The sequence below is a fragment of the Lontra canadensis genome, unplaced genomic scaffold, assembly GCF_010015895.1.
Source record: "Lontra canadensis isolate GAN:19392208 unplaced genomic scaffold, GSC_riverotter_1.0 scaffold59, whole genome shotgun sequence".
In the NCBI taxonomy this organism is placed as follows: domain Eukaryota; kingdom Metazoa; phylum Chordata; class Mammalia; order Carnivora; family Mustelidae; genus Lontra; species Lontra canadensis.
In genome coordinates this window covers 813,306-837,705 of record NW_022631053.1, presented here as the reverse complement: position 1 = coordinate 837,705, position 24,400 = coordinate 813,306, and the positions used below count along the sequence as shown (strand labels likewise).

The 24,400-nt window shown below is 55.4% G+C and overlaps 1 protein-coding gene across 7 annotated transcripts; it reads right to left on the bottom strand.

Annotated features, from left to right (window-relative positions):
- Nucleotides 1–1,327: 1,327 nt before the first annotated feature.
- ZNF385A (zinc finger protein 385A) lies at nt 1,328–21,879 on the bottom strand. Of its 7 annotated transcripts, none has more exons than XM_032876570.1 (8): nt 21,791–21,879; nt 15,014–15,150; nt 7,517–7,627; nt 5,771–5,933; nt 3,642–3,884; nt 3,117–3,286; nt 2,820–2,915; nt 1,328–2,672 (listed from the first exon to the last, which is right to left on the bottom strand). In XM_032876570.1, exons 1-8 carry the CDS (start codon nt 21,798–21,800, stop codon nt 2,439–2,441), a joined length of 1,164 nt encoding a protein of 387 aa, XP_032732461.1. In that variant the 5' UTR covers nt 21,801–21,879; the 3' UTR covers nt 1,328–2,438. The 7 variants fall into 7 exon arrangements, with proteins under 7 accessions (XP_032732461.1, XP_032732462.1, XP_032732465.1 ...); XM_032876571.1 differs by having other exon boundaries at nt 1,328–2,669; XM_032876574.1 differs by having other exon boundaries at nt 15,014–15,146; nt 21,791–21,848.
- Nucleotides 21,880–24,400: the final 2,521 nt, after the last annotated feature.

Genomic DNA, 24,400 nt, shown 5'->3' with positions numbered 1-24,400 from the left:
AGGAATGGGGTAAATCACGAATTCATTTTTAAGGTTGGAGGTATGTAGCCCAGCCCCTCTCACTTCAGTTTCTTCCAGCTGCTGTCTCTGTCCCTACATGTGACCCAGCCCCCACTTTTCACTACCTTCTCTTGCCCCTCAGAATTCTGGATCTCTAGTCTCTGCATTTCTTTTCTTTTCTTTTCTTTTTCTTTTTTTTTTGAGCTAGATCTGAAAAAACAAAAAACAAAATCCAAACACTCCCAAACTCCTTGTTGGGTTCCATTTCTAAGCCCGCAGTGAACTCCTACCCCCAACTTCATAATTGACAAACCCAGGAGGCCTCTATTTCCCTCCCCTTCCTCTTTAACAATCATCATCTCACCTTCCCTCCCCTCCTTCCTCTGAAAGACTGGGAAGTGGGTGTAGAGGGGGAAGTGAGCAAAGGGGATGTAATTCAGGGGGACCCTTGGGGGAGATGCTGGGTTCTGATCTGGCCTTTTTTGTTTGACTTGCCACCCAGCAGGGCTAGAGAGAAGGGGTCACAGAGTCCATACTGCTCTTGGGAGTGTATGGTTGAACTGAATTCTGTAGATAATGAGGAGCCCCTTCCCCCACATCATGTGGGAGGCAGCTGAACAGCGAGTGCTTCTCTGTCCCACAGACCATTTAGGGGACCAAAAGAGGAGGTATTCTAGCATATCTGCATATCTGTAAATGGCACAATCCCAGTTCTTTAGTCTTGGAACATGAAGTCTCAGTGAACTTTTAAGAGACCCAAATCTGCTCATTTTGCATGTGGGGAAACTGAGATCCAAAGAGGGGAAGGACTAACTCAAGGTCACTATTTATGAGGCCCAGCAGTGCCTAGAGTTCAGATTCCTAGTCCCTGCCCCGACTTTTTCCCATTCCTTGCGTGCTGCTGGCGTGGGTTTCCCAGCAGAGAGAGGCGCAAAAGCCTGGATTTCTTTCCTTTGTCTGAGACTGGATCTAGACCTGTTTCCCAGAATCGCGAGACACACCACGGGAGCGTCTTAGAGGGGGACTCTTTTTCCACGTCGTTGGCGCCGCCTGGTGGAGTTGTGGAGAATTCTCAACAGCCGCGGCTACAATCCGAGCCTAGGACTCAGAATGATTCCCCAGGGCCAAGTTTACATTTGGGCTGGCAGGAGCGGGGATGAATGGGACTGGGATCCTCTGCTCGCTTTCCACAAGCCTCGGATCTTGCCTTCTCCCACCGCCGTCTCTCCGTCCCCATCCTCCTGGCCCCCTTTTCACCATACAGATCCATCTCCCGTTGGAATAGCTCCCATACCAGGGAGCCAAGATTGAGAGTCTGAGTCTGGGGGACGGAGGGCAACGAATCCAGACTTTATTGTCGGGGAGAGGGAAAAGGGAAGACGTGGGTGGGGGGCCGGGGTTGCTACATCGTCAAGCATAAAGAGTTGATGGGGACGGGAAGGCCAGTGGGGGCCCGTCCCCCTCCCGGTCGGCTGCTGTAAGGGCTGACGACACGGAAACCACATAGAGGGGAGGGAGGTCACGCCCCCGCCCGAGTTGTGCAGTTGGAGGTGTTTGGTGGTAGGGACAGCCAAGAGGTCTAGGAGCGCGGACGGGGGAGGCTACAGACTCAGCGAATCCTGCGGAAAGGGGAGGGGCGGGGGCGAGGCTTCTATTGCTTTTTGCTCACAGTTTTGCGGAAGGCGAGGCGGGGGTGGGCTTGGACTGGACACCCCTTGCCCCCCTCGGTACCCCTTGGGCGATGGGTGCTGGTGAAAAGAATGGAATCCAGACTGGGGAGGAAGAAGGTGAGAGAAGGGTCTGTAGGGGCATCTACTTGGTCCCACCCAAGTGCCAGAGATGCCCCCAAGTGCTGCCCCCTGCGATGGGCCCAGGTAGACCTGGGGCTGGGGCATGGTGCGGGGCGGGCACAGTGAGGTTACAGGCGGTAAAACCAAAGTGCTTTTAAGGGACCCAGGATCCCGCCCGCTCCCCTCCCCCTGCGGAGGATGGGGGTGTTCACGGAAGCGCTTCAGTTTGGGGGCAGGGGGCCGGAGTCCCAGAGTCCGCTTATTGCCAGGAAAATCCATTTCTGCCCCCCCGGACTCCGACCATGGCTTGTGAACCCCGTTTTGTGCTAGGTTTGGGGGGGAGGGCTGAATGGACATGGCTTTTGGGGGGGTGTCTCCAAGGGGGCTCGGGGGTGAGACGGCCCCCCCTTTTCTAGGGGAGAGGGAAGGGCAGGGGGCGGGGTTCCCTGAGATCTGGGGTGTTCCCCCCCTTCTGAAGCCCCCCTCCCCCGCTACCCCTCCCCTTTCCTGGAACCCCGTACCTCGGGGTGGGGGGGAAGGAGAGAGATCATTCAGGGAGTGCCGAGAGTAGGGGCAGGCTTGGAGCCTGGAAGCCTGGGTCCCGGCTGGAGGTTGGGGGGCTTGAATGGGAGGGGTTTGGGGTTCAGGTCAGTAGGGGGAGAAAAGGATGGGTCCGTGCGCAGTTCGGATGGGCCCGGGGGCCGGGTGGAGCAAGGGGTGGGTGATGGGCGGTCCCTGGAGAAGAGGTGCGGCTGGGGCCGGACGCAGGGACAGCGGGGAGCCTGCTGCCGCTGCCATCACCGCAGCCACCGCCAGGGGGCTGGGGAGCAGGCCACCGGCCAGGGACTTGGGCAGCTCCTTGGAGAAAGTCAGCGTGCCCTGCAGGGGGGAGAGGGGCGGGGAAAGAGAGAAGTCGTGCTGCGGCTCGCAAACCCCACCTCTCCCCGGGCCCGCCCGCATCGCCTTCTCCCCCTAGTTCTGGTCCCCCCACCCCCCGCAAGGCCGAATTCTCCGGCGCCCAGGCCTCACCGCCAGCTCCCCGGCGCCCCTAGGCTTCTTGTGACGGCTCAGTAGCGGGTTGGGCTTCCCGGCCACGCCATCTCGGTGCCGCCGGCTGGAAATGTGCTGTGGGATTGAGAGGATAGTGGGCTGTGAGCCACCGGGAAAGGAGCAACACTGGTTGGCACACCCCAAACACCTGGCTCCGCCCTTTCTGTGGCACCAAGGACAGACCCTGAGAGAAGCGCCCTCACCCAAGCTCCCTGTTCTCTTCCCCACTTAGTGAGTAGAGCCTCCTAGAGTTCCTGGGAAAGGCCTTGGACCCACCTGTTTCAGTTGGACCTCCGAGTTGACCTTGACATTGCAGATCTCACAGTGGAAGGTTCGGTCCTGGGCAGGGGCCTCTGGTTCCCCAGGAGTGGGAGGCCCCAGACGAGGGTAAGCTTTGATGGGGCCCAGCCCACTTCGGGCCTCCAGAATTGTCTTGTGCTTAGTACCTGGAGCCCACAGAGGGCAGAAGGTAAGGGGTGGAGGAAAAAGTTTCCAGGCCTACTAGATGACAAACACATTCCCAATTAAAAGATAGGGGAGCATCAACTGTGGGGTTTTCCCCAGCCCCTTGGGATGCCCCCAAACACAAGGTGCATCAGGGGAGAGTCACAGGTAAAGAAGTCAGGTGGAGGGGGAACCGAGAAAGTCGGTGACTAAGGAGGTGGGGAGATTATTTGGGAGGGAGATAGACTGGGAAGTCTTACAGGGTCCAGGATGTTGGAAACCAGGGGAATGAATTAGGAGGTAGGGAGCAGGAGGGGGCTGAGGACAGGGGAGTAGGGGTGGAAGGAGAGTCCATACCTTTGTTATGAGCCTCAAGCTGGGACAGGGAGTTCACTGCCACCTTGCACAGAGCACAGTAGAGCAGCCGCTTGGCCTTTTCCTCTTCTTCCTTGCTGCCCCCAGGCAGGGAAGCTGGGGCTGGAGTCCCCCCTTCACCCTTGGTTGTACCCTGACCAGTCTCCGGAATGCTGGGAGGGGATGGGGAGCCAGGCTGTTTCTCTGGGGATCCTGGAGCTGGACCCAGTCCATTCTCCATGGAAACTGTTGTTAGGGGAGAAACATAGGGGTCACCCCAGATGGTTTTTGGAGAAGATTCTTTATGTGGAGGAAACCCATCCCCATTTCCTGAAGGGCAAGGGCCCAGGAGTCCCCACCCTGTGACAACATGCATGCTCTCATGCCCTGGGCCAGAGCCAAATGTGGTCTAGCTGCTGCAGGCTGGGTGTGAGGCTCCGAGGCCTGGCTCATTCTCCAGAAGCTGAGAATGGTTGGGGGGTCTGGCCCCACTGGCCCCCTCTTCAGGGTGAAGCTGGCACCCGGCCTAGCCATGGGGAGAGGCATGGAACAAGGATTCCAGCCTCAGTGGCCTACCAGCAGGCCTGGGCTTCCTGCCTGACCAGCCCCTTCCCAGAGTCCTGCCCAGTCCCCAGGGAGGCATGCCAAAGAGCTCTAGAAAGGGGCAGAGGCAGCATGAGGAGAGGTCAGGAGAAACAGTTACAGACATGGCAAAAGGGAAATAGAAACAGCAGAACCGGAGAGGGAACAGGGATGCAGGCTGCTCTATAATTCATGGCTTGATTAAAGATGCACAGGCCCCAGCCCTCAGCGCTTGGTTCTGGCCTCTGTACAGGGGAAATTCTAGCACTCCCATTCTTGCTCCAGCGGCCGATCCAGTTTCCGGGTCGTGGGGAGGCTGGCAGTGGGAGTGGGGCACCTGTGGGAAGGGACCTCCTGACCCCCATAGGTGTGCATTTGCTTGTCCATCCTGCGAGCTTTCCCTTTATTTCTCTTGCTCATTTCTGTCATCTGTTACCCCACGTCAATCCAGATAGCACACCCACATCTCAATCTGGACAGGGCTTCACGGTTTACACAAGTAGGGCAGGTATCATGATCTCCTTCGAGATGCACGATCAGAACTAATTCAATGAGGTAGTATACATAAAGCACCTAGAACAGTGATGTTCAGGAAATGTCAGCTACCACTACCACGATCATCATCATTCCCATTTTGCAGATGCTGCCAAGTTAAAAAATGGTCAGACTAAGCAGCCAGAGCACCGTTAGAACTCAGCTCACCTGCCCGCCCTGTCTGTGCCTCTCTGCAGGATGTGTGTGTGTGTCTGTGTGTGCATGTGTGTGTGTTGAGAGTGGGGTCCTGGTTCCCAAGCTGGTGAAGCAGATGCCTGGTTTTCATTCTGCTTAGGGTGGGGCAGAAAGGACAGGCAAGGAAATGGGGCTCTTCAGTCTCTCTGGAGTTGGTCATGACTGATATCTGATGTGGTAATCCCAGGATACGGGTGGCTCGTATCTTCCTGTCTTGATATTCCTTCCTTCCAATTTCTTGGCTGGGAGTATGATTGAAGATGGCCACCAGCCATGAGGGAGAAAGAATCTCAGAGCTGCTTTTTGTAAACCTGGAAAAGACCTCAAACATCTTAAAGTCTCACTCCCAGGAAAGAAATCTCTGGCCCAGTGAGGTCAAAAGATCAACCAAGATCATCTAGGGAGTGGCCTGAGTTTCCTGAGCTCTCAGTACCCCCAGGCAGGCCCTGAGGTGTCCTAATTCCTCCCTGCCCCTTCTCCCCAAGATGAAGGAGGCTCTCCCTGGATTTGATGGTTCCTTTTTTCTTGAGGAAGTTTGCCAGGTGGCCTCACCCTAGCCCCTCTCTGAGTCACTGGGTGGTGGGGAGGACAGACAGTGGGGACTCTGTCGAGAGGAGCTGGGGCGGGAGTGAGGGTGACAGGATGGAAATTCTGTATCACTGTGCTTGGCTCTAGGACTCACCTTGGGTCAGGGTGGGGTAGGGGCTGAGGAAGAGGGAGATGAAAGCAGAGAATTCTAGGAAGTGGGGAAAGAACAGAGACAAGATCGGTTGAACAATGCGGGGGGCGGGGAAGGTAGGGTGAGCAGGATTCAGACACACCTGGACGGGGGGCTACACCATCCCCGTTTGGGGGGGTGCTGCCAGGGGGAGCTGGGTCTCCAGGTTCCCGGACGCCAGGCTCCCTGCCTCGGGTCTTGGCAGCCTCGATGCCTTTGACTCTTCGGGCGTGGCGATTACCTTTGTAGTGTGCCTCTGCCTGGCTCTTTAGGGATGAAGGAAGAAAATGGAATCTGAGATCACCTTTAATCTGACCATTCTCCCCACAGAGCTCCTTCAGGTGCTGGGGTGGTCTCAGCAGGCTGCAGTGACTCTCTCACTGTACCAGTGAGATGTAAAGCCCCATGCCAAGGAGGGCTGATTATTCCTGGGGTTCAGACTAGCTTCTCAAGCTTGAGTAGGTGGAAACCTGGATCCTTACCTAGCCCAGGCTCCACCCTACCACCACACCCAGGGCCTGGCTGCTGACTCCAGCTTCTCACCTAGTTCTGGGTGAGGGAGGGTTACCCCAACCTATAATAGAATCCTAAATGGGATGGTCCTAGCAACCCAGCCAGCCAGCCAGCCAGCAATCTCTTGGCCCCCTGGCCCTCTTTGCCTATGTCTCCTGGTCCTGGGAGGCAGCCTTCACTGCTTCTATACTCAGGCTGGGAGTCCCAAAGAGCCCTGAGGTCTGGGCTCTCTCCTGACTACTTCCCCCCGGTTCTCATTTTTCCTGAAGCCTCTGTGGACACCCTGGAGGACCCTGGACCCAAGCCCAGCTCTAGAGATAGAGACAGCAGTGGAGACAGCTGTCAAAACAGAACCACTTGGTGGGGGAGGGAAAGGGAGGGCAAAAGAGGGGAAGGCTGCCTACTATTGGCCCCCTGCCCCTCTAGTTCTCTGCCCTCCACCAGTGAGTGGAGCCAGGGTTGGGAGAGGGGATGCCTGGGATTAAGGTAAAGGAAAGACCTAAAGTGGGGTTGGTCCTGGCTCTACCCTGACTCCTATGTGCACCTCCTGCTAAGAACATACAGTCCTGGAGCCCCAAGGTCACCCAGATAGGGACAGAGTAGAAATAAAAAGTGTGGATGAATCAAGAAGATTGACAGCCCAGGGGTGGGGCAGTGATGTGTGGAGCCTGGCATCATGGTGTGTGTGTGTGTGTGTGTGTGCGCGTGTGTGTGGACTGGGTAGAGAAACAGAATGTGCTTTATTTCCCCCTACTCAGCAGAATGAGGCTCTGCTGTTTTTCTCCAAAAGCTCTGAGAACTTGTACCCCACAAAGTCCCCTCTAGACCCACACAGAAGTCCCAGGGGAGCCTCAGAGGGAAGACGGCTGGAAGGCCTAACACCTAGGTTCTGCATTTTGGGTGGCCTCTCTCCATAGGAAAGTCTGTCAAGGGAACGGGTAGAGAGAGGAGGAAGCTGGGAGGTTAGAGTGAAGTGGGTGGGTGAGGGGAGGAGTTTAGCAGAGGTCATGGAGGCACAGGTTCTGCAGGGGACTCAGTGTCCTAACTCAGCCCAGTGCCCAAGGACTAGCGCGCCAGAGGCCACTCTCCCATGCAGACATGATGGCTACCTGTGTTGTAAGAAGTTCTGAACCAGGGAAGCCTTAGTCGCCAAGGGAGGGAGAGGTCAACCATAGAGGACTGGCCTACTTCATGTTGAAATAGACAGCCACCTCTTGTCCCTCTCAAGTGCCTTCCATACACCCCTGCCCCTCCTGCAGTATCCCCATTCTTTGTTCCTCCCCTGACATCCCCTGGCTTTTGCTGCCCCACCCCCTTGAGCAGTTACGCTTCTTACCTGAGAATTGAAGCGGATCTGACAGACGTTACAGGAAATGATGGGCCGCTTGGTCTTGAGTAAGGGTCCCCCAAAAGTGTGGGAGAGTACAGCCTTCTGCACAGGGTCCATCTGTGGAGGCAGGCTGGGGTGAGCCAGGAACCCCAGCACAAGCTTATGTCCATCATCCCCCACATTTGTAGCAGCTGGGTTGAACCAAAATCCCCAGAACCTCCTCTCTAGCTCTCAGTTGGCCTGAGGGCTCTGAGCCTCAGTCCCCTGATTCCCTCCTAGCCCAATCTTCACCACACCAGAAGGGACCTGAGGGATCAACTGGCCCCTTGCTCCCATCCGACAGAAAGTAGAAGTGGTTTGCCCAAGGTCCTATGACGCATTAACAGCAGAGCTGGTACTCGAACATGGACTGCTGTCTCAGTTCATCACACCACGATGATCCAACTCTCTTTTTGGCCTCTAGCTAGGCGAATCCACCAGAAGCTCAACTGATGGGAAGTCCCAAAGCACCCCAGATCCTAGGGCCTTCAGCTGAGGCCTTGGAACTCTTTTGGCCCCACTCTGGTGCGAGATGTCTACCAAAGCAATCTTCTCGTCCCAGGAGACAGATATTCCCAGCTTCCCATCGGGTCCCGGGTTGCCCTAACACAGTTCCTAGACCTCTTTAAGGCAGCAGGTCTAAAGGGAGTAAAAGAACTCTGGTGAGAACACGTGGCTGTAGCGAATAAAGGGGAATTAGTGGGGGGGAAACTAAGAAGCTGGGCTGGTCTGAGGCAGCCGAGAGATCTTCTGAACTCTTTCTCTGGGGCAGGGCTGTGGGACTGGGCGTGATTGGGAACCGTCTCTGCCCCCACCCTGGGTCAGCAGATGTCTTCACAGTCTGCTGCCAAGAGTTCACAGGAGGAGGGGAGAGGATGGGAGTTTCTCTGAGGCCTTCAGCTATCAGGGGATGAAGCCAGGGGCCTAGAGGCATGAAAACTGCCTCCCTGCACAGTCTTCCTCCCTTCTGGCCCCTAGGCAGCCAGGGAGAGGCGAGACTGGAATGTAGCCGAGACTGAGGATTGAGTGATGGCTGGGACCTCTCCTAAGGACGGAATGAAATTAGAGTTGGTTTTGTCTTCTAGGTGGAAGAATCAAGTGAAAAATAGTGGCTGGGACTTGGGGTTCCTTAGCTCCTCAGCTGAGCCCCTTCCCTGTTCCCAGGTCTTCATGGTTCCCATAACACTGCTGAGAAACAGAAACATGAGGCGGGGGAAGAAGGTGGTTGGAATCTGAAAAGTCCCTATATCCTGACTCTCCCCAGTAGCCTCACTGGCTGGTTGGGGGTAATGTCAGGAAGGGCGCTTTAGATCCCTGTGAAATGGGCTGCCTGATTTAGTAGTAGTAGAGGCAGGAGCCATGACCAAGTTCAGATGACTGGTCTGACTGATAAGTGTCCCATCACTGGGTCTGTCCTTGGCTGGAAGCAGCCCCTTGCAGTAGCTCACTTCTCACCTCCTGGAAACCCAGGTCCTATTCAAAGAAAAGCCAAACAAGGGAAGAATGGGTGTGACTGTGTGTGTCTAGGCAAGCTGTGATCAATCTGTGCATGGGTGGAGTGTGAAGGAGTGTCATGTGCTGTGTGTACATCATTTATGTATCAACATTTCTGTGTCGGGGGCTTTGCCGACGCCATGAATGGTCAGGTTGTGTAATCTTCAGCTGTGTGTTTATCAGTGAGAATGTATGATGTGTTTGGCAGAAAGAAAGACAGACCAAGTTGGAGACAGGCTTTAATCAGAAAGGGGAGACAGACAACTGCTCTCAGCTCCCAGTCCCCAGGCGTCAGTCCTCCCTACCCAGAGACAACCCCTGCCCCCCACCAGCCCCCTGCCCCAGGGTTCTCCTCAGCCCCTGGGCTTCCTCACAAGCTGGGTGGGGAATGGAATTCAGCCCAAACAGAAACCCAATCTGGGCCAGGAAACCTAAGTCGATAGCCATAGGGAGAGAGGTGGGATGGAGAGGGGACAGCAGAGGCCCCAGTTCTGTCTCTGCCCCAGACTGCTCCCCAGAGTGCCCTGAGGCTGACCTGTGGGCTCACTGTCCCAACAACCATCCTGGAAGAATGGTCTCTGCCCCACTTGGGTCCTTCCTCCCAGGCTGAGAGCCTTTTCTTTTGCACACACCCTTCCTCAGGTTTAAGTCCATAAACAACAGCCAGGGATGGGGGTGGGTGGGGAAGAGGGCACCAACCCAGGGCGGTGGGTCCTTCCTATCCTCTCCTCCAGGAACCGAGGAGACACCAGGCTGAAGGTGAGGGCTTCTGGGCCCAATCCCTGCGCAGGTGGAATGTGAGCCACTGAAATGCCACTCTAGGCCAAGGTCAAGAGGCCCTGGTGACCTAGATGACAGCTCTCTGGGGAGGGGTGGAGGCCAGCATCTCCCACAGCCCATTCCCCTCCAGAGCTCCTTCCTTGGGATTTTGGCCTAGACACTGCCTGGAAAGGTCCACAAAAACATTCCTTTCCCACCTGCCCTCCAACAGCACACGTGAAGGGGAATGGCTCCCTGAAGCTGGGGCAAAATGAATCAGGAAGGGCAAGGGGGAGGGAAGGGAGGAAACCAGATCAGGAACACGAGGGGGGGGGGGCACGATTATATTTCCTTCCATTGCCCTTTATCTGATGGAAACCGCTGCCCCTTGTTTGACCACCCCACTTCCCCATCCTCTCCCCTCCCCCCCATAAAGGTGAAAAGGGAATGAGGGTGGAATCTCAGGGATGGGAAGAATTGAGGGACTGGAAGAATTGAAATAAGAAAGAAAGAGCTAGGGGGTGTCTAAAGAGCAGGTGGAAGCTGGTGGGGGAGGGATGTTGGGAAGGGGAGAGATGCAGGGATGGGATAAGAGGGCTCTAAGCGGCGTGGTAATTTGAAGGTACATGTAAGACCTGATGGGAAGTCTGAAGATTTGGGGGACTCCAAGGATCTGAGAAGCAGAGGTGGGGGTATCCAGTACGGTGGCAACAGTCTGGGGGTGCCAGCTGGGATCCAGAGATTGGTTGGGACCGCGCCAGCTATGGGGGATGGGCCAAATAACCAGAGGACCAAGCGAAAGGAGAGGTAGCCCGCCCGCCAGGGGCGGGCGGGGATGGGGGGGGGGGTGCGCTGCGGCAGCGTCGGGAGTCAGGGAGAGAGAAGGGGCCGGGTAGCTTACCCTGCGGGACCCCGGGAGCCGCGACTCCATGGCCCGGGGCGGCGGACCCGGGTGGGGCACCGGACCCGGGTGGGGCACCCGAGCCTGGCCGGGCCTGGCAGGCCGGCGACGCGCCGCTCGTTGCCCGGGTGGCTCGGGGCTGTGCGGCCGGCCGGGCCAGAGAAGGGGAGGCGGTGCCGGCCGGGACCGGAGCCCGCCCCAGAGGCGGGGCCGAGGGCGGGCCACGGACGGGGGTGGGGCTAAGGAGCCAGCGAGGGATGAAGCGGGGCTGGGGTGAGAAGAGGAGAGGAGGGGGTGTCCGTATCCAGATACACGTTCCAGGGTAAACCTTGCCCTGGAGAGGGGCCGCTCGGCCCGGTGACCGTGTGTTGACCAGGTGACCTCGGCTTCCTCCACTGAGGACTCTTCCTGGGTCCAGTGTCCCCACTGGACCCACCAATCCTTTGGACGACTCTGTTTCTCTAGCTCGGACGTTTCTCCTTTCTTCCATCCCTTCTGCTCTGGCCCTCGCTCCTTTGCTAACAACCTCTCTTCCAGGTCCCCAAACGACGCTTCTCCTCTTCCCTCTAAGCACTACCCCTTTGTCCTTTTTACACGTCGCTTCTACTACGGAGGGAAAATTGAGCCCAGGTACCTAGGCGTCAGGCACTGCGCTCTCAGCAACTCCTCTGAACGGTAGAGCTCGGGGGCGTCCAGAGCAGAAAGGACCTCAGACTGGGGACATCGTCCCTAACCTCTTCCCACCTCGTCCCGTCGCCCGCCACCTGCTGGACAACCAGGTTCCCAAAGAGCTTATGTTTCGTGCACTTGCCGCCCTCTGGTGGTCGAGTAGGGGCAGCACTGGTGGCTGAGGGACAGGAGGGCAGAGCAACCCACTCCCCCAGACACCTGCTCATCCTCTCTGGACAAGTCCTAGGTTTCCCCCTCTCTCATTTCTGGATCTCACCCTCTTCCATTCCACCTAGGACAGAGAGAAGAGTGAAGCGCGGGGGCTGGAGGTAGAGAGAGGTTGTCTTTGGGAGACAATGAGGGACATCCAAGGGCAGAGGAAAGCATAATGTGGCAAGGGGTCTAAAAGGTAGGAACTGTCCCAGTAGGAGAGAGATCTGGAGGTCTTAGTCCAGGGAGGAGGAGACTCTGCGATGAATAATAAAACCACGGCCACCCCACCACCATCACCAGCTAATGTTGATTGAGCCCTTGCAATGTACCAGCCTCTGTACTGAGCTCTTTGCATGGATTATCTAATTTAATCTTCACAACCACTATTCAGAATAAGTACTATCATTATCTTCATTTTATAGATGAGGGAACTGAGGTTTAGAGAGGTTAAATAATTTGCCCAAGGTCATAAGCTAGTAAGTGGCTGAACTGGGATTTGAATTTAAAGCTGGGCTGCCTGACTCCAAAGCCATGTACTTAACTGCTGCACAGTATTGCCAATGGGCTGTCTGCAGCTTTTCTGCAGTCCTCATTCCCCTGCAGAATTTGACACTATTGATGCAGCCCGCCACACTCTCTCCCTTGGCTTCTCCACTCTACAGGAACCAGGTTGCATCCCTACCCCCTCCAGTGGCTCTTCCATTTCCTTTGCTGGAGCCTCCTCCTGTTCCCACTGCCTAATTCTACTTGTTCCAAAAGGCTGAGGCCTTGGCCATACTACCTATCTCTCTCTGACCCTCTCTTAAATGAAAATAATAGCAATAACATACTAATCCTAGCGGCTAAAACGGAACACTTACTTCGGGCCAGGCATTACAATTATGTGATACAATTCTCCCAACAGCCTTGTGTGTTGATACTATTACTATCTAGTTTTTACAGCTGGTAAAATTCAGGTTCAGAGTGGTGAAGCAATTTGCCTAAGGTCACACAGCCAGTACTTTTGGAATGTCAATTCAAATCCTGCCGGCCAGATGCCAAAGTTGGTGCTGCTCAACGCTCCGCTCCGCTGCACTCACCGAGCTTATCAGCACTCATGGCTTTAAATAGCTAGTCCCTGCTAGAGGCAGTGGGGCCTGAGCTCTGTGGGAGTCAGAAAGCCTGAACTATCCATGCGAATTGAGTAGCTTTGTGACCTTGGGCAAGTCACTTAACCTCTCTGGTCTGTGTTTCCTCATCTAAAAAATGGGGGAAATGACATTGGAGACCTAAGGGTAAATGTAAATAAGGTGTGCAGACCAGGGAGTGGGGGTGGGGGACAGGGTGAGAGTGGGAGGGTAGGGGGTGGAAGGAAATGTTCTCAGCCCCTTCTGGTCCAGCCAAACTGAATCAATTGCCCTTCTTCAAGTGCTCTTTTCTAGCCCTTGTTCATGCTGTTTGCGTCAGTCTGGAATGTTCTCTAAGGTCCCTTTTAAAAGCCTGCTAATAATTCTTCAAAGCCCAAATCATATGTCACCTCCGGGTTCAATCTCTTTTCCTCTGTTCTCTTTCTCCTGTTCAGCTCTGGTTGGTCCCTTAGGCACTGCCTCATTCAGCAAGTCTTTCCTGACACCCTGCTTGGGCTCCCATACAAGCTAAATGCCTCTGACACAGCTCTTTTCACACTATAGGGTAGCTGTTCACTTGTTATCATTCCTACTGATCATGAGCTCCCCAAGGGCACAGACAGTCCATACCCATGACAGCTGGTACAGTGCCCAGCACCTAGTAGGTACTCAAAATTTTTTTTGTTCACTTGAATCATTGTCAGTGTCTCTGTCACAATATTTGGAACTCTTGCTCTGTTTTGTGTTACAGATCACTGCATAGATGTCGATATTTCTCCCCTGAATATAAGGTCTTTCAAGATTGGACCTTGTCATTTTCCCCCTCATGTCTCCATTGTATCTAGAACAGTGCCTTGCTTATAGTTAGAACTCAATTTCCTGGGGCGCCTGGGTGGCTCAGTGGGTTGAGCCACTGCCTTCGGCTCGGGTCGTGATCTCAAGGTCCTGGGATCGAGTCCCGCGTCGGGCTCTCTGCTCAGCGGGGAGCCTGCTTCCCTCTCTCTCTCTCTCTCTGCCTGCCTCTCTGTCTACTTGTGATCTCTCTCTGTCAAATCAATAAATAAAATATTTAAAAAAAAAAAAAAGAACTCAATTTCTTCATCTGTGAAACAGCGATAAAACAACAGCTTCCCTATGGAGTTGAATCATACCTTTGGCACATACCATGTCAACTGCGGTAAATTACTAAACCCTTCTGAGCTTTAGTTTCTGCCTTGTTGTATGTGAAACAGGAACCTAATGTCTACTTTGTTGAGTTGTGGTGAAGATAAAGTGTGATCAGGTATAAAAACACCTACTATGTGCCTGGCGCATCGTTGAAACTCAGTCAACGTTTGTAGCTGAATATGGTTTGATGATGGGTTATCTGAGCTGAATAAAACTGACTTCCCCCAAACCTTTAGCTCGAACCAACTCGCCAGGACCCAAATTCCAACTGTCTGCTGGACATTTCCGGCTCAACATCCCACTTGTACACCAGCTCACCATGTCCTAAAGTGAGCTCAGTAGCCCACACTGCACCAGCTTCCTCCTCCAAACCCCTGCCCCTGTCAAGGTGACTTCCAGTCACAGAGGTTTGAGTCCTGGAGTCAGTCTTTACTCATCCTCTCCCTTCTCCCCGAACCCCCAAATACCAGTTGGTCACCATGGCCTAGGAATATTTCCTTGGAAACACCTTGCTGCTCCCCTTCCTATACACTCACATGCCCCTACCACTGGCCCAGTCTGGACTTCCAGGCTTTCCCACAGGCCCAGCTTTGCTCCTCTATCCTCTGCTCCTTTTCAACCAGCTGTCCCACCCACCTTGCCCAAATGCTGCTCTTATCAAGTCACTTTCCTGCTCAGGAATGGATGATGGCTCCCTATTTCATACTGTATTCAGTCTAGACAACTCTAGCCCTCTAAGCCCTAACCCATTGACCCTCCCCATCCAGCTGTGGATGCGAGAGAGCTAGAATTTATAAACAGGCAGGCTTGTTCCCTCCTTCTGGGTTTAGCACCTGTCCCCACTTCCACCTCTCTGGAGTCACAGCCACCTCTCTAGGTCTCATTTCTCCTCTAGATGTTAGACTCAATAGAGGATTCATATAAAACACGTAGCACAGGATCTGGCTCAGAGTGAGGCCTCAGCAAATATTAGCTATCGTTGTTATTGTTGTTAGTAGTGTACCAAATAGCCAACAATGCTTGTAGAAGTCAGGGAGACGGGGTCCTAAGAGGAGATAGGGAATTAGATACAAGAGAAGAGGACAGGGGTGAGTTGGAGGGAAAGAAGGAGCCAGGGGGAGGGTAGGGCAGGCAAGCAGGCAGGCTGCTACTCACAGTGTTGTAGTTGCTGAAGAGGCCCAGGGTGGGGGCCGGCTCCAGTGGGAAGGGCAGGATCTGCTTGAGGTCCAGTGGGGGCTGCATGATGGGGGGCTGCCGAAGCAGAGGGAGGGGCCCTGCTCGGCTCAGGCTGCCTGAAGGGCAGAGAAAGCATTACGTGGGGCAGGAACATTGAAGCTTGGGAGCCCCGCCCAAACCCGTCGGTCCCACTCCCCAGCTGGGGCCCCCACACTCAGAAGTGTGACCCCCGTGGTGCACACACACTTCCCCTGCTTGCTGTGTCCGGAGCAATGGAGCACAGTGCCCTGTGGGCCCAGGGGAGGGTGCAGACCAGTCCTTCCCTTCTGGGTGGTTTTCACTTCCCCCTTCTCCAGCCTCCCTCCCTCCCCCAAGACCTTTAGGCATCTTACAGACCCAGGAAGAGCACAGACCTTCTCTGTGGACCTTCTCTGCTAGATCAGCAGGACTCGGGAGCTCCATGGCTCTGGTCACTCCCTTCTTCTGGTTTGGTTTCCCCCCAAGGAATCCCAAAGGCTAAGTCTCACCCCAGGGAGGACAGAGTCAGGTGCTGCGTGATTCATCCCACTGCCCAGAGGGGAATACTGAGGCATAGATTTGGAGGAGGACTACTGAGTCAGGCTGCCCAAAGAGCTGTGATTTGTGCCGGTCAGAAATCCTGGTTAATTGTGGACATCTCTGGGGGTCGGTCATAGGTGGGTGGTATTTGCTCTGGAAGGTGGACTACCTGGGCCCATTCTCAGAGCACCACTCCCTCAACCTTCCTGTCTTCCCCCAGGCCCCTTTGTCTTACTGTGAGTGTTCAGCTCCAGCTTTTGGCAGGAGGAACTGCCAGCCTGGCCTCTGGGAGGGGAATGCCTGGGTCTGACCCCAAGGGGAAATGAAAGTCCAGGCTAGCCACTCCACTACCCACCCACCCTGGAAACCTTTTTCTCCTCCCCCCAGAGCCATGGGGGACTTGCCAGGCTCCAAAGTGGGTGGGCCAAAGGCCCTCAGGACCCCTCTGGGCTTCCACTAGCCCAGCTCCCTTCTGTGACCTCGGAGTCCACCAGTCAGGGAATTCTGGCTGCCCTTTACTGCTCTAGCAACCCCCTGCCAACAACAGGGGTTCCCAGGAACAAAGGCAAAGCTAGGAGGCTGCAAGCTTGGCCCCGTCCTCCCTTGACCTTACTGGGGCAGAGGGTACCCCGGGATCCTTTCTTGCTCCCTCCATAGAGACTGCCCCTTTGCATACCTTCAGTTTCTGGTGACTCCTGCCCCCAGGCAGTGGCCTGGCCCTGGCCCCCCAGGGGCCTGGGCCTGAGAGCAGTCCCTTTCCCTTGGTTCTGCCCCCTGCCCCCTCTCTTGCCAGCCCCCTCCCCCCAGTCTAGTCAGTAGAATCAGCCAATCAGAGTCCTGGAAAAGTGGGGCAGAGGGGAGGGCGGGGGAGCAGGGATTAGGGAATCAGAGGCGAGAGGGAGGGGGTGGGGAGGGCTCAGGCACAGCTGGGGGCAGGGAGCGGGTCCAGAAAGGTCTGGAGGGGTCTGTCCCTTCTGCCAGGGTGGGTGGCCAGGGTACTTGAGGTCAAGGCTGCAGGGAGCTTGGGGTTTAGACGGCTAAGGGTGGAAGGAAATGGCAGGATGCTTGGCTTTAGCCCTTGGGCAGCTGGGGGTCTGTAAACCCTGTGTGGGTCCCCTCCTCTGCTACCTCAGAGTTGGGATGAGATAGGGGGAGAGGAGAGACAGACAGACAAAAGTGAATGAGAGAGAACAGGAAAGAATGACAGAAGCAGGAGTAAGTGATTGAGAAGAAAGACATAGATACTGAGAAAGAAAAGGATAGTGAACAACAGAGAGATGGAAGAGCGTGAAATTAGAGAGAAAAAAAGAGACTCTGCTGAAAAGCTGGACACAGAGCTAGAGACCAGGGAAGAAAGACAGAAAGAGAGCAAGAAAGGGAGAGAGAAGAGAGGGACCAACAGTCTGAGGGACAGTCTGATCACCTCTCCTTCCTGGTCTGTCCCCTCAGGGCTTCTCCCCTCTGCATGCACCACCACCCCCCCACCCCACCCCAAGCCTGGCACACCAGACCAGGGCAGCCTTAACGAGCCCTGGGCAGCAACAGGAATGGTGAGAGAAACCTGAGCGCTCCCAGAGTCCCAGGCACACAGCACCCACCCCTAGCAGCTGGTTTGGGCTGGCACTTGCCCCGCCCCAGAGCAGCTCAGCTCCTTGACCCCTTTCCCCAACTCCAGACTCTCTGAAGCCCCAACACTCACACACCCATCTCAGAAGATGAGATGAGGGCGCCTGGATGGCTCAGTCGGTGGAACATCTGCCTTTAGCTTGGTTCATGATCTTAGGGTCCTGGGATTGAGCCCTGAATGGGGTTCCCTGCTCAGCAAGGAGTCTGCTTCTCCCTCTCCCTCTCGCCCAGCTTGTGTTCTCTTTCTCTCTCAAATAGATAAATAAAATCTTTAAGAAAAAAAAAAAAAGAAAGGAAGGAAGGAAGGAAGAAAGAAAAAAAAGAAGACAGAGATGAGTTCTAGAAAAGGCAGTAGAAAAAAAAAAAGCATTGTGGAGCCGCTTTGTGCCAGGCAATGAGTTCTGAGTATTATCACATTTAATCTCTGAGGCAGCTATGATTCTATGGAGATAGCTGATACTATTTTCCCCATCAGACATATGAGGAAACTGAGGCTCAGGGAACTTAAAAACCTTGGCTGATGTTACATAGCCTATAAGTATCAGGACTGGGATTTAAATCAAGATTGTCACGCTATGTAGCAAATTCTTTCACGGCTACATAACCCCCGAAGGACTCTAATCTCACTTGGAAGGTATGGAGATGAGATCCAAGCACAGGATTCCATCTTGTTCAAGGAGAGAAAGGGGAGAGCAAGGTCCCTGCACTTCCTGGGGTTGGAGGAAAATAAATAGCAGCGATTCAGTTCCCTACGGCCAGCACCTTATCTTTTCCATTGACAGGAGACCTGGAGGGAAGGAGGAAGGGGAGGGAAGTGGGGGCGGGGGCTGAAATGAGGATGGAGTGAGGCAAGGAAGCAAGGTGGGCAAGCAGAGATTCACCTGTCTCCCTCCTGATTTTTGGGTCTACTGTGCTATGAGACGGGAAGAGGGGCTGATGGCAGCTCATGGGCAGAGTGGGCAGAAGCAGGGCTCCCGTTTCAGGTGGGCTCTCCCCTTCCCTGAGAATAACAGTTGCCCCTTTTTGAGGGCTTCCTATATGCCAGGCACTGGACATACACAGTCTCCCTGAGGATGGCCCCAAGGCTCAGGAGCTAGGTGATGAGTTCATTTGGCAAAAGAGAACAACAGCACTGCCACAAGGAGTTGTTGAGAGGATTGAACGAGTCCATGGAAATTGCTGGCACGTTACAAAGGGAGCTCAATAAATGTTTGCTAGATAAGTGAGTTCTCATCTTATCGATGACAACAATCAGCTCTGAAAAGGGGAGTTACTTGACCAAGGTCACACAGCTAGTGAGGGACTTGAACCTGTCTATCTGGCTCCAGAGACAGGGTTTTCAAGCACTACACTTTTGTAGGTAGACTAGAGATGGGGTATGGGGGAAAGGGCAGAAACATAGTGAGGGCTGGGGAAGCAGGAAATGAGGTAGGGCTTCTGACATCTGGCTAGGTGAGGGCTTCAGGTGGGTTTGGAGGGGGTAGGAGATCGAAATGCAGTCAGGCAGGGCAGGGAGGAGCTGGGACCTGGCTGGGGCCTGGCTGGGGCAAGCCTCTCCAGAGGGAAGCTCATTAGAGTAATTACCTCCAACAGATAGAGCCCCACCCAGCTCTGTGGGGAATTGCCAAATGCTTTATTAAAGACAGTTCCCAATGCACTTTAGAGGGGGTGAACTCTCAGACCCTTGGCTGGATGTCCATCTGTCTGTCCCTTTCTTTGTCCATCCTAGCCCTAGGCACTTTGATCCTGCTCAGGTTTCCCCTCTAGCACGGAGCCACAACCAAGCCACATCTAACTCCTTCCATCCCACTGATGTCTGGTCTTTTCCTTCCTCCCTTCCCCAGAAATTTTGGCCAGGTCAGAGTCCTAGACCCTTGGCTGTCTTAGGTCAGGCCTGGGGCCTCAAGCCCTTGTGGTAAAGAATGGGAGTGTCTGCCATGAGCTGGCTCAGGGAGTGGTCCTGTCTGGAAAGCACAGGAGTCAGGAAAGGTGTAAGGGTAGGGTGTGAGTTGGTGCTGGTCTTGAAGGTTGCGCCAGGTGAGAGTGGGATGAGAGGGAGGTATTGGGATTAGGGTTGCAAGTAGTATTAGGGACCCAACCTAAGGTGGTAAGAAGCATGGGGTCAGCACTGGGTTAAGATGGGAATTGAACTCTGGGGCCAAGGGAGGAACTGGATTGGGGTCTGGACTGGGCTCTCATCTCTAACCCTTCTTTTTCTTCAGGACTTTGGGCCTCTTCTGCCTCCCTAGCAATGCCTAAAATTGGGGACTGGGGGGAGAGCCTCGAATCCCTGCATCTTGACATCTTGACCAAATCCCATGTATCTGTTCCCTTCTGCCTCAACTTCCCCGATCTGGACAGGAGGCAGGCTGAGGGCTGGAAAAGCTTTGAAGTCAAAGATTAAAGCAACAAGGGGTTGATTATGAACAACTACTTAAAATATCATCCTTAATAACCCTAGGGTGGTTGTAGGCAGGGCAGGGCTAAAGGGAGGAGGTGGCCAGGAAGAGGAGAGAGAGATGATCCCTGGGAAATCTTCACAATCTGACAGGAAAGGGCCTCCTTCAATGCCCCCTCCCCCCAAAGGCCTAGTTGGAGAGGACAGTAAGAAAGGCCCAGAACAGGGAATTGAGCCCAGAACCACCATCTGCTTAAACTTAGGCCCATGGTCTAGATCTTGAGCAGGTAGGCGGGGCCCCACCATTTGGTCAGGGCCACCACGCACATGGACTCAGTAGACCTCAGCATTTGGAACAGAAAACCTTACTATGGGCCCTGGGGGTGGGGGCCTGAGCCCAGTGGACAGGCTTCCCACCCTTCCGTAGGCAGGCAGAAGGAGGGAATTAACTACAGGGTCCTCTAGGACATGTGATGGGGGTCCAACTGGTGGACCCAGGTATGGAGTCTTGGTCAGGTCTGAGCAGGTTCCTGAGTTTGTCTTTGGAGCCCACTGACCAAGGGAAGTGCTGCTGTCACTGGCCTGTTCTGGATAGGCACGAGGCTGCCTCTGGGGCCCCTGCCCAGGGTGGGGCACACACACTCTGCAGGGATTGCAGAGGTTGGAGGAATGTGGAGACCGCGTTCTGGGGACCTGAGTCCAAGATGAGGGTCACTTTAGGGCGGGGACAGTCTCCAGAGTTGGGTGAGGAATCTCTTCTTTGCTGGAGATATTTTCGGGAAAAAGGCAGGCAGCCAGTCATTCATGCCTTCGTTCCCTCGTTCGTTGAGTAGGTATGATGGAGTGCATAACATGGTGAGAGAGGGAAGAGACACAGGACAGGGAGAGAAAGAGGTGGAGGAAGGAGGGGAGAAAGAAGGGGAAAGAGGTGGAGGAAAGAAGGGGAGAAAGCCCACAAGTGGGACGTCAACAGAGGTGGAAAGAAAGAAGGGAAGCAAAAGAGCCAGGGAGGCAAACAGCAGAGGGACCCAGCAGAGGGACCCAGCAGAGGGTTGAGGCAGGAGCCAGGAAGCCCTGGGGCACCAGCATGGAGCCAGGTGTCCCCAGTGGGAGGCAGGAAGTATGTGGGCCTGATGTGAGGGAGGGGTGTCTCCCACCATAAACAGGGCCCAGGAACTGGCCTAACCAGGGCAGAGGTCAGAGGTCAGAGGTTAGAGGACATAACAGGCCAGTGACTATTGTGGAGGCAGGGGCCTGGAGACCCGGGGAGCTGAGGAGGAGTCCAGGCGCACAGCTAGTCCCTCTCCTCCCCCACCCCGGGGCTCCCTTCCGATGTAGGTCATGAGGATGGGGTGGCTGTGGCTGAAGGGTTGTCAGAGCCCCGCAGGGGCTCCCCTCCCCCATCCTTACTCTCTCCGTTGCTCCTTGTCCCCTGGTGCCCCCGGCCCAAGGCAGGGGTGGGGGTGGGGGAAGAAGGAAGAAGAAGGAAGCCGGGAAGGAAGGGCCCAGGCAGCCAGAGCAAGGAGAGAGAGGGGCAGGTCCTGGCCTGTTGGGGCAGGATGGCTGCGGAGGCAGGATTGGAGCCGCAGGGGCCCTGGGATGGACAGTTTCCCACCCCTGCTTCTCCCCAGCCCCCTTATCTCCGACCCTCAGGTTCCCACCTCCCACCACACACACCTCGAAGCTACACCCACCATCTTTTCCCCGCCCGCCCCCCACTTCCTCCTTTCCCTCTTATCCTGGGCCCAGAAGGATGTCGGAGTGTCTGAGCAAAGGGTGGGGGAGGGCGTGTGTGTGTGGCGGGGCTGGGGGTGGGGGGGACGGATCAGAACCTTTCCCTCAACTCCACCAGGCCAAGACCAGCCCTCTCCCCCAGCCTCTCGTAGACCGTCATATAATATTCATGAGCCTCATGAATACGCAATGTCCTCATTATGGGGCGGGGGTCTCACTCGGCTCGGCTTTCCCCTTCACCACTCCCTAAATCACCCAGAGAAGCGGCAGCTTGGGGAAAAGGGGAAGAGGGGACCCCCAGATGTGGAGCCAGATGAAGGGGGAGGGGGAACCGGTTGCTGACGGGCGGCCGCAGTCACCGCGGTGCCGGGAGGTTGGGGGGGTGACCTACTGAGAGGGACCCAGGAGCCCCGGAGCCCAGAGCCGCAGAGCCCACTCACCGAGGATCATGTTGGGGACCCGGGCGTCCGGGGTTCCGCGTCGCTCTGTCCCGGGGGCCGTTCTGGCCGGGCTGGGGGTACGGGGGGAGGAGTCGGGGGAGGAGCAGAGGCCGGCCCAGGCGGAGCGGGGGGCGGAGCCCGCAGCAGGTGAAGACTGGAGGAGGGGGAACCCGGGCACCCTGGGCTCCAGGAGGGGGCGTCTCGGCCGCTCCTTGCCCCACCCGCTTTCTCCCCCACTTGCTGCCCCCGGTCTCCTGGATTTACTGTGTCACTGCAGCCAGGACTGGGGGAACACGACATCTACAAGGCGGTGTGAGGTGATGGAGGAAGCTGGGAATTGAGATGCCTGGGTTCCCGGGAAGGGCTGAGTCGGAGGGCAGGAAGTCTGGTCATGAGCTGATATGGGGTGAGGGAATGCCCGAGTACTCCGGGGAGGGATGGGGCCTTTGGGTGGGACACCTGGGTCCTCTTCAGAGTGATAGGCTGGGCAGGGTCCGTGTGGAGGAGGGCAGGGAATGCTAAGGTCCTTTGTTTCTTTGACTTTGTTTCTCTGAGCAGGATGTTTAGGCTGGGTTTCAGAGGTGAAATGTGGAGCTGAAGACGGATCCCAGGTTGATTTTTGGCTGGGGTTCAAATGCCCAGGTCCTTAGGGAAGGTCTGAGTGAAGAAATTGCAATCAATGGACTCAAAAGGAGGTGGAAAAAGAAGCTTGCAACGGTGATCACTAGGGTTCCCAGAAGATGATACAAAGCCCAGAACTGAGGTTCTGTACAGATGACCTGAATTGGGGTGGGGATAGGAGCATCCATCAGGCATCCGGACCCAAACCTGGGGCCTTCCCCATTAAGGTGAGCTCCAGTTGAAGAGGACTAGTAGGGGTGTTTGGTGAGGTGGAGGGGAGGATGGGGAATAGGACAGAATGTACACGCTGGGGAGAGTGTCAGGGGGCTGTGCAGGACATGGGATGTATTTTAAGGACTAACGGGGGGACTTGATTAGAGATGAGCAACTGGGACTCCAGCATGAGGCAGGAGTCTGGGTCTGGGAGTCTGTGAATTGTCTGTGGAAGATGCAGCTGCTACGGCCTGGACCTGTCTATACCTGCCCCCAGAGGAGGAAGGTAGGAGGACTTCCCAGAATGCCATGCGGCCAGCTTCAGGCCAGTCCCAGCCAGAGGGAAAGGAGGTGTGACTGGGAATTAGAACGCTTGGGATTTAAGAAGGGTGGAGGCAGGGAGGAAGAGGTTGCTGGAAGGGTGGCAGGACTGGAGTCTTGGAACAATGGAGGAAGGGGAAGGGGGATTGGGGACTGGCATTCCTGGGTTCAGCACGAAAGTGAGACTAGATGAGAAGTTCAAGTTCCTGGTTCTGGACTTCAGCAGTCTCTTACCTTAACCCCCACTGATCTGGTTTCAAGAAAAGTTGTTCCAGCTCAAGGACAAGAGAATGCTGGGGGTTTCAATGCCTTGGTCTTGTTCTGATCCAGAGGCCCAGAGATCTCAGGGGACTCAGGTCTTGCTGCCCAAATCTGACCTTGGGGGAGAATGTAGGGTCTCCTAGCCAATCAGAGGAGGTCCTCTTACTCTAGCTCCAACCTGCCACCATGTTGTTCAACCCTAGTATCACAAAGACTGCTTCTCCCCAGGCCCTGTTATTCATCCTACTTCCTGCTCCCCTGCCCCAATTTCTTGCCTCTTGCCATTTTCTCACCTCCTTGGTAGAATAAGAACAAACAGGAATCAAAAGTAGGTGTGGTTGATTGTTAATAGAGACACCTTAGCCCTCTGCCTTGTCAGCCCTCCCACACTGCCCAGGGACTCTGAGTTAGCAAGGTCTCAGAAGATGGGTTGCTGGGGCGCCTGGGTGGTTCAGTGGGTTGAGCCACTGCCTTCAGCTCAGGTCATGATCCCAGGGTCCTGGGATCGAGCCCCACATCAGGCTCTCTGCTCAGCCGGGAGCCTGCTTCCTCTCTCTCTCTGCCTTCCTCTCTGCCTACTTGTGATCTCTGTCTGTCAAATAAATAAATAATATCTTAAGAAAAAAGAAGAGGAGTTGCTTAACTTACCAAGGTAAGGCAGCTGGTTGGAGGGCGGGGTGACCTTGCAGGCAGCGGCGGGGGGGGGGGGTGGGGGGGGGGGGGGGGGGGGGTGGCGGGCAGTGTGCGGGGTTCATTCATTATTGATGAGCCCTGCACCCGGGGCTACTAATGAGCCCAGGCCGGTTGCTCTAATTGATGTCAAGAAACTTGAGACCCCCAGATCAGCTTCCCGCCTGCCAGCTGCCTCTCCTGAGCCCCCTCCCCCTCTCTGTACCCCCAGCTGCTGTTCCCTACCCAGGGCCTCTTTCCCATCTCTGCACAAAGAGAGGGAGAGGGCTCAGGCCTCCTAGCCTCCCCTCCAGTCTCCTGGATGGCTCAGGTCTCAGGATGAGAGGCAGGTATCCTCTGGAGGGGCAGGGAGATGTGCAAGGGGAAACAGACCAGAGCCTGAGAAGTATAGTTCAGGGGCGGGAAGTCAGGTGCTAGATGCAACTGTGGCCTTTCTGAACCCACGAAATTCCTTTCTCATATTTCTCATATTCCTTTCTCTTGGGAGAGACCTTGTCACTCTCT

What these genes read in the sequence shown, in the direction of transcription:
- ZNF385A (XM_032876570.1), bottom strand. An exon ending in TCTTCAGCAACTACAACACT is followed by an intron (nt 7,628 to 15,013) that starts GTGAGTAGCAGC and finishes CTGCCTCCACAG; the next exon opens with ATGGACCCTGTGCAGAAGGC. An exon ending in AGATCCGCTTCAATTCTCAG is followed by an intron (nt 5,934 to 7,516) that starts GTAAGAAGCGTA and finishes TCATCCCTAAAG; the next exon opens with AGCCAGGCAGAGGCACACTA.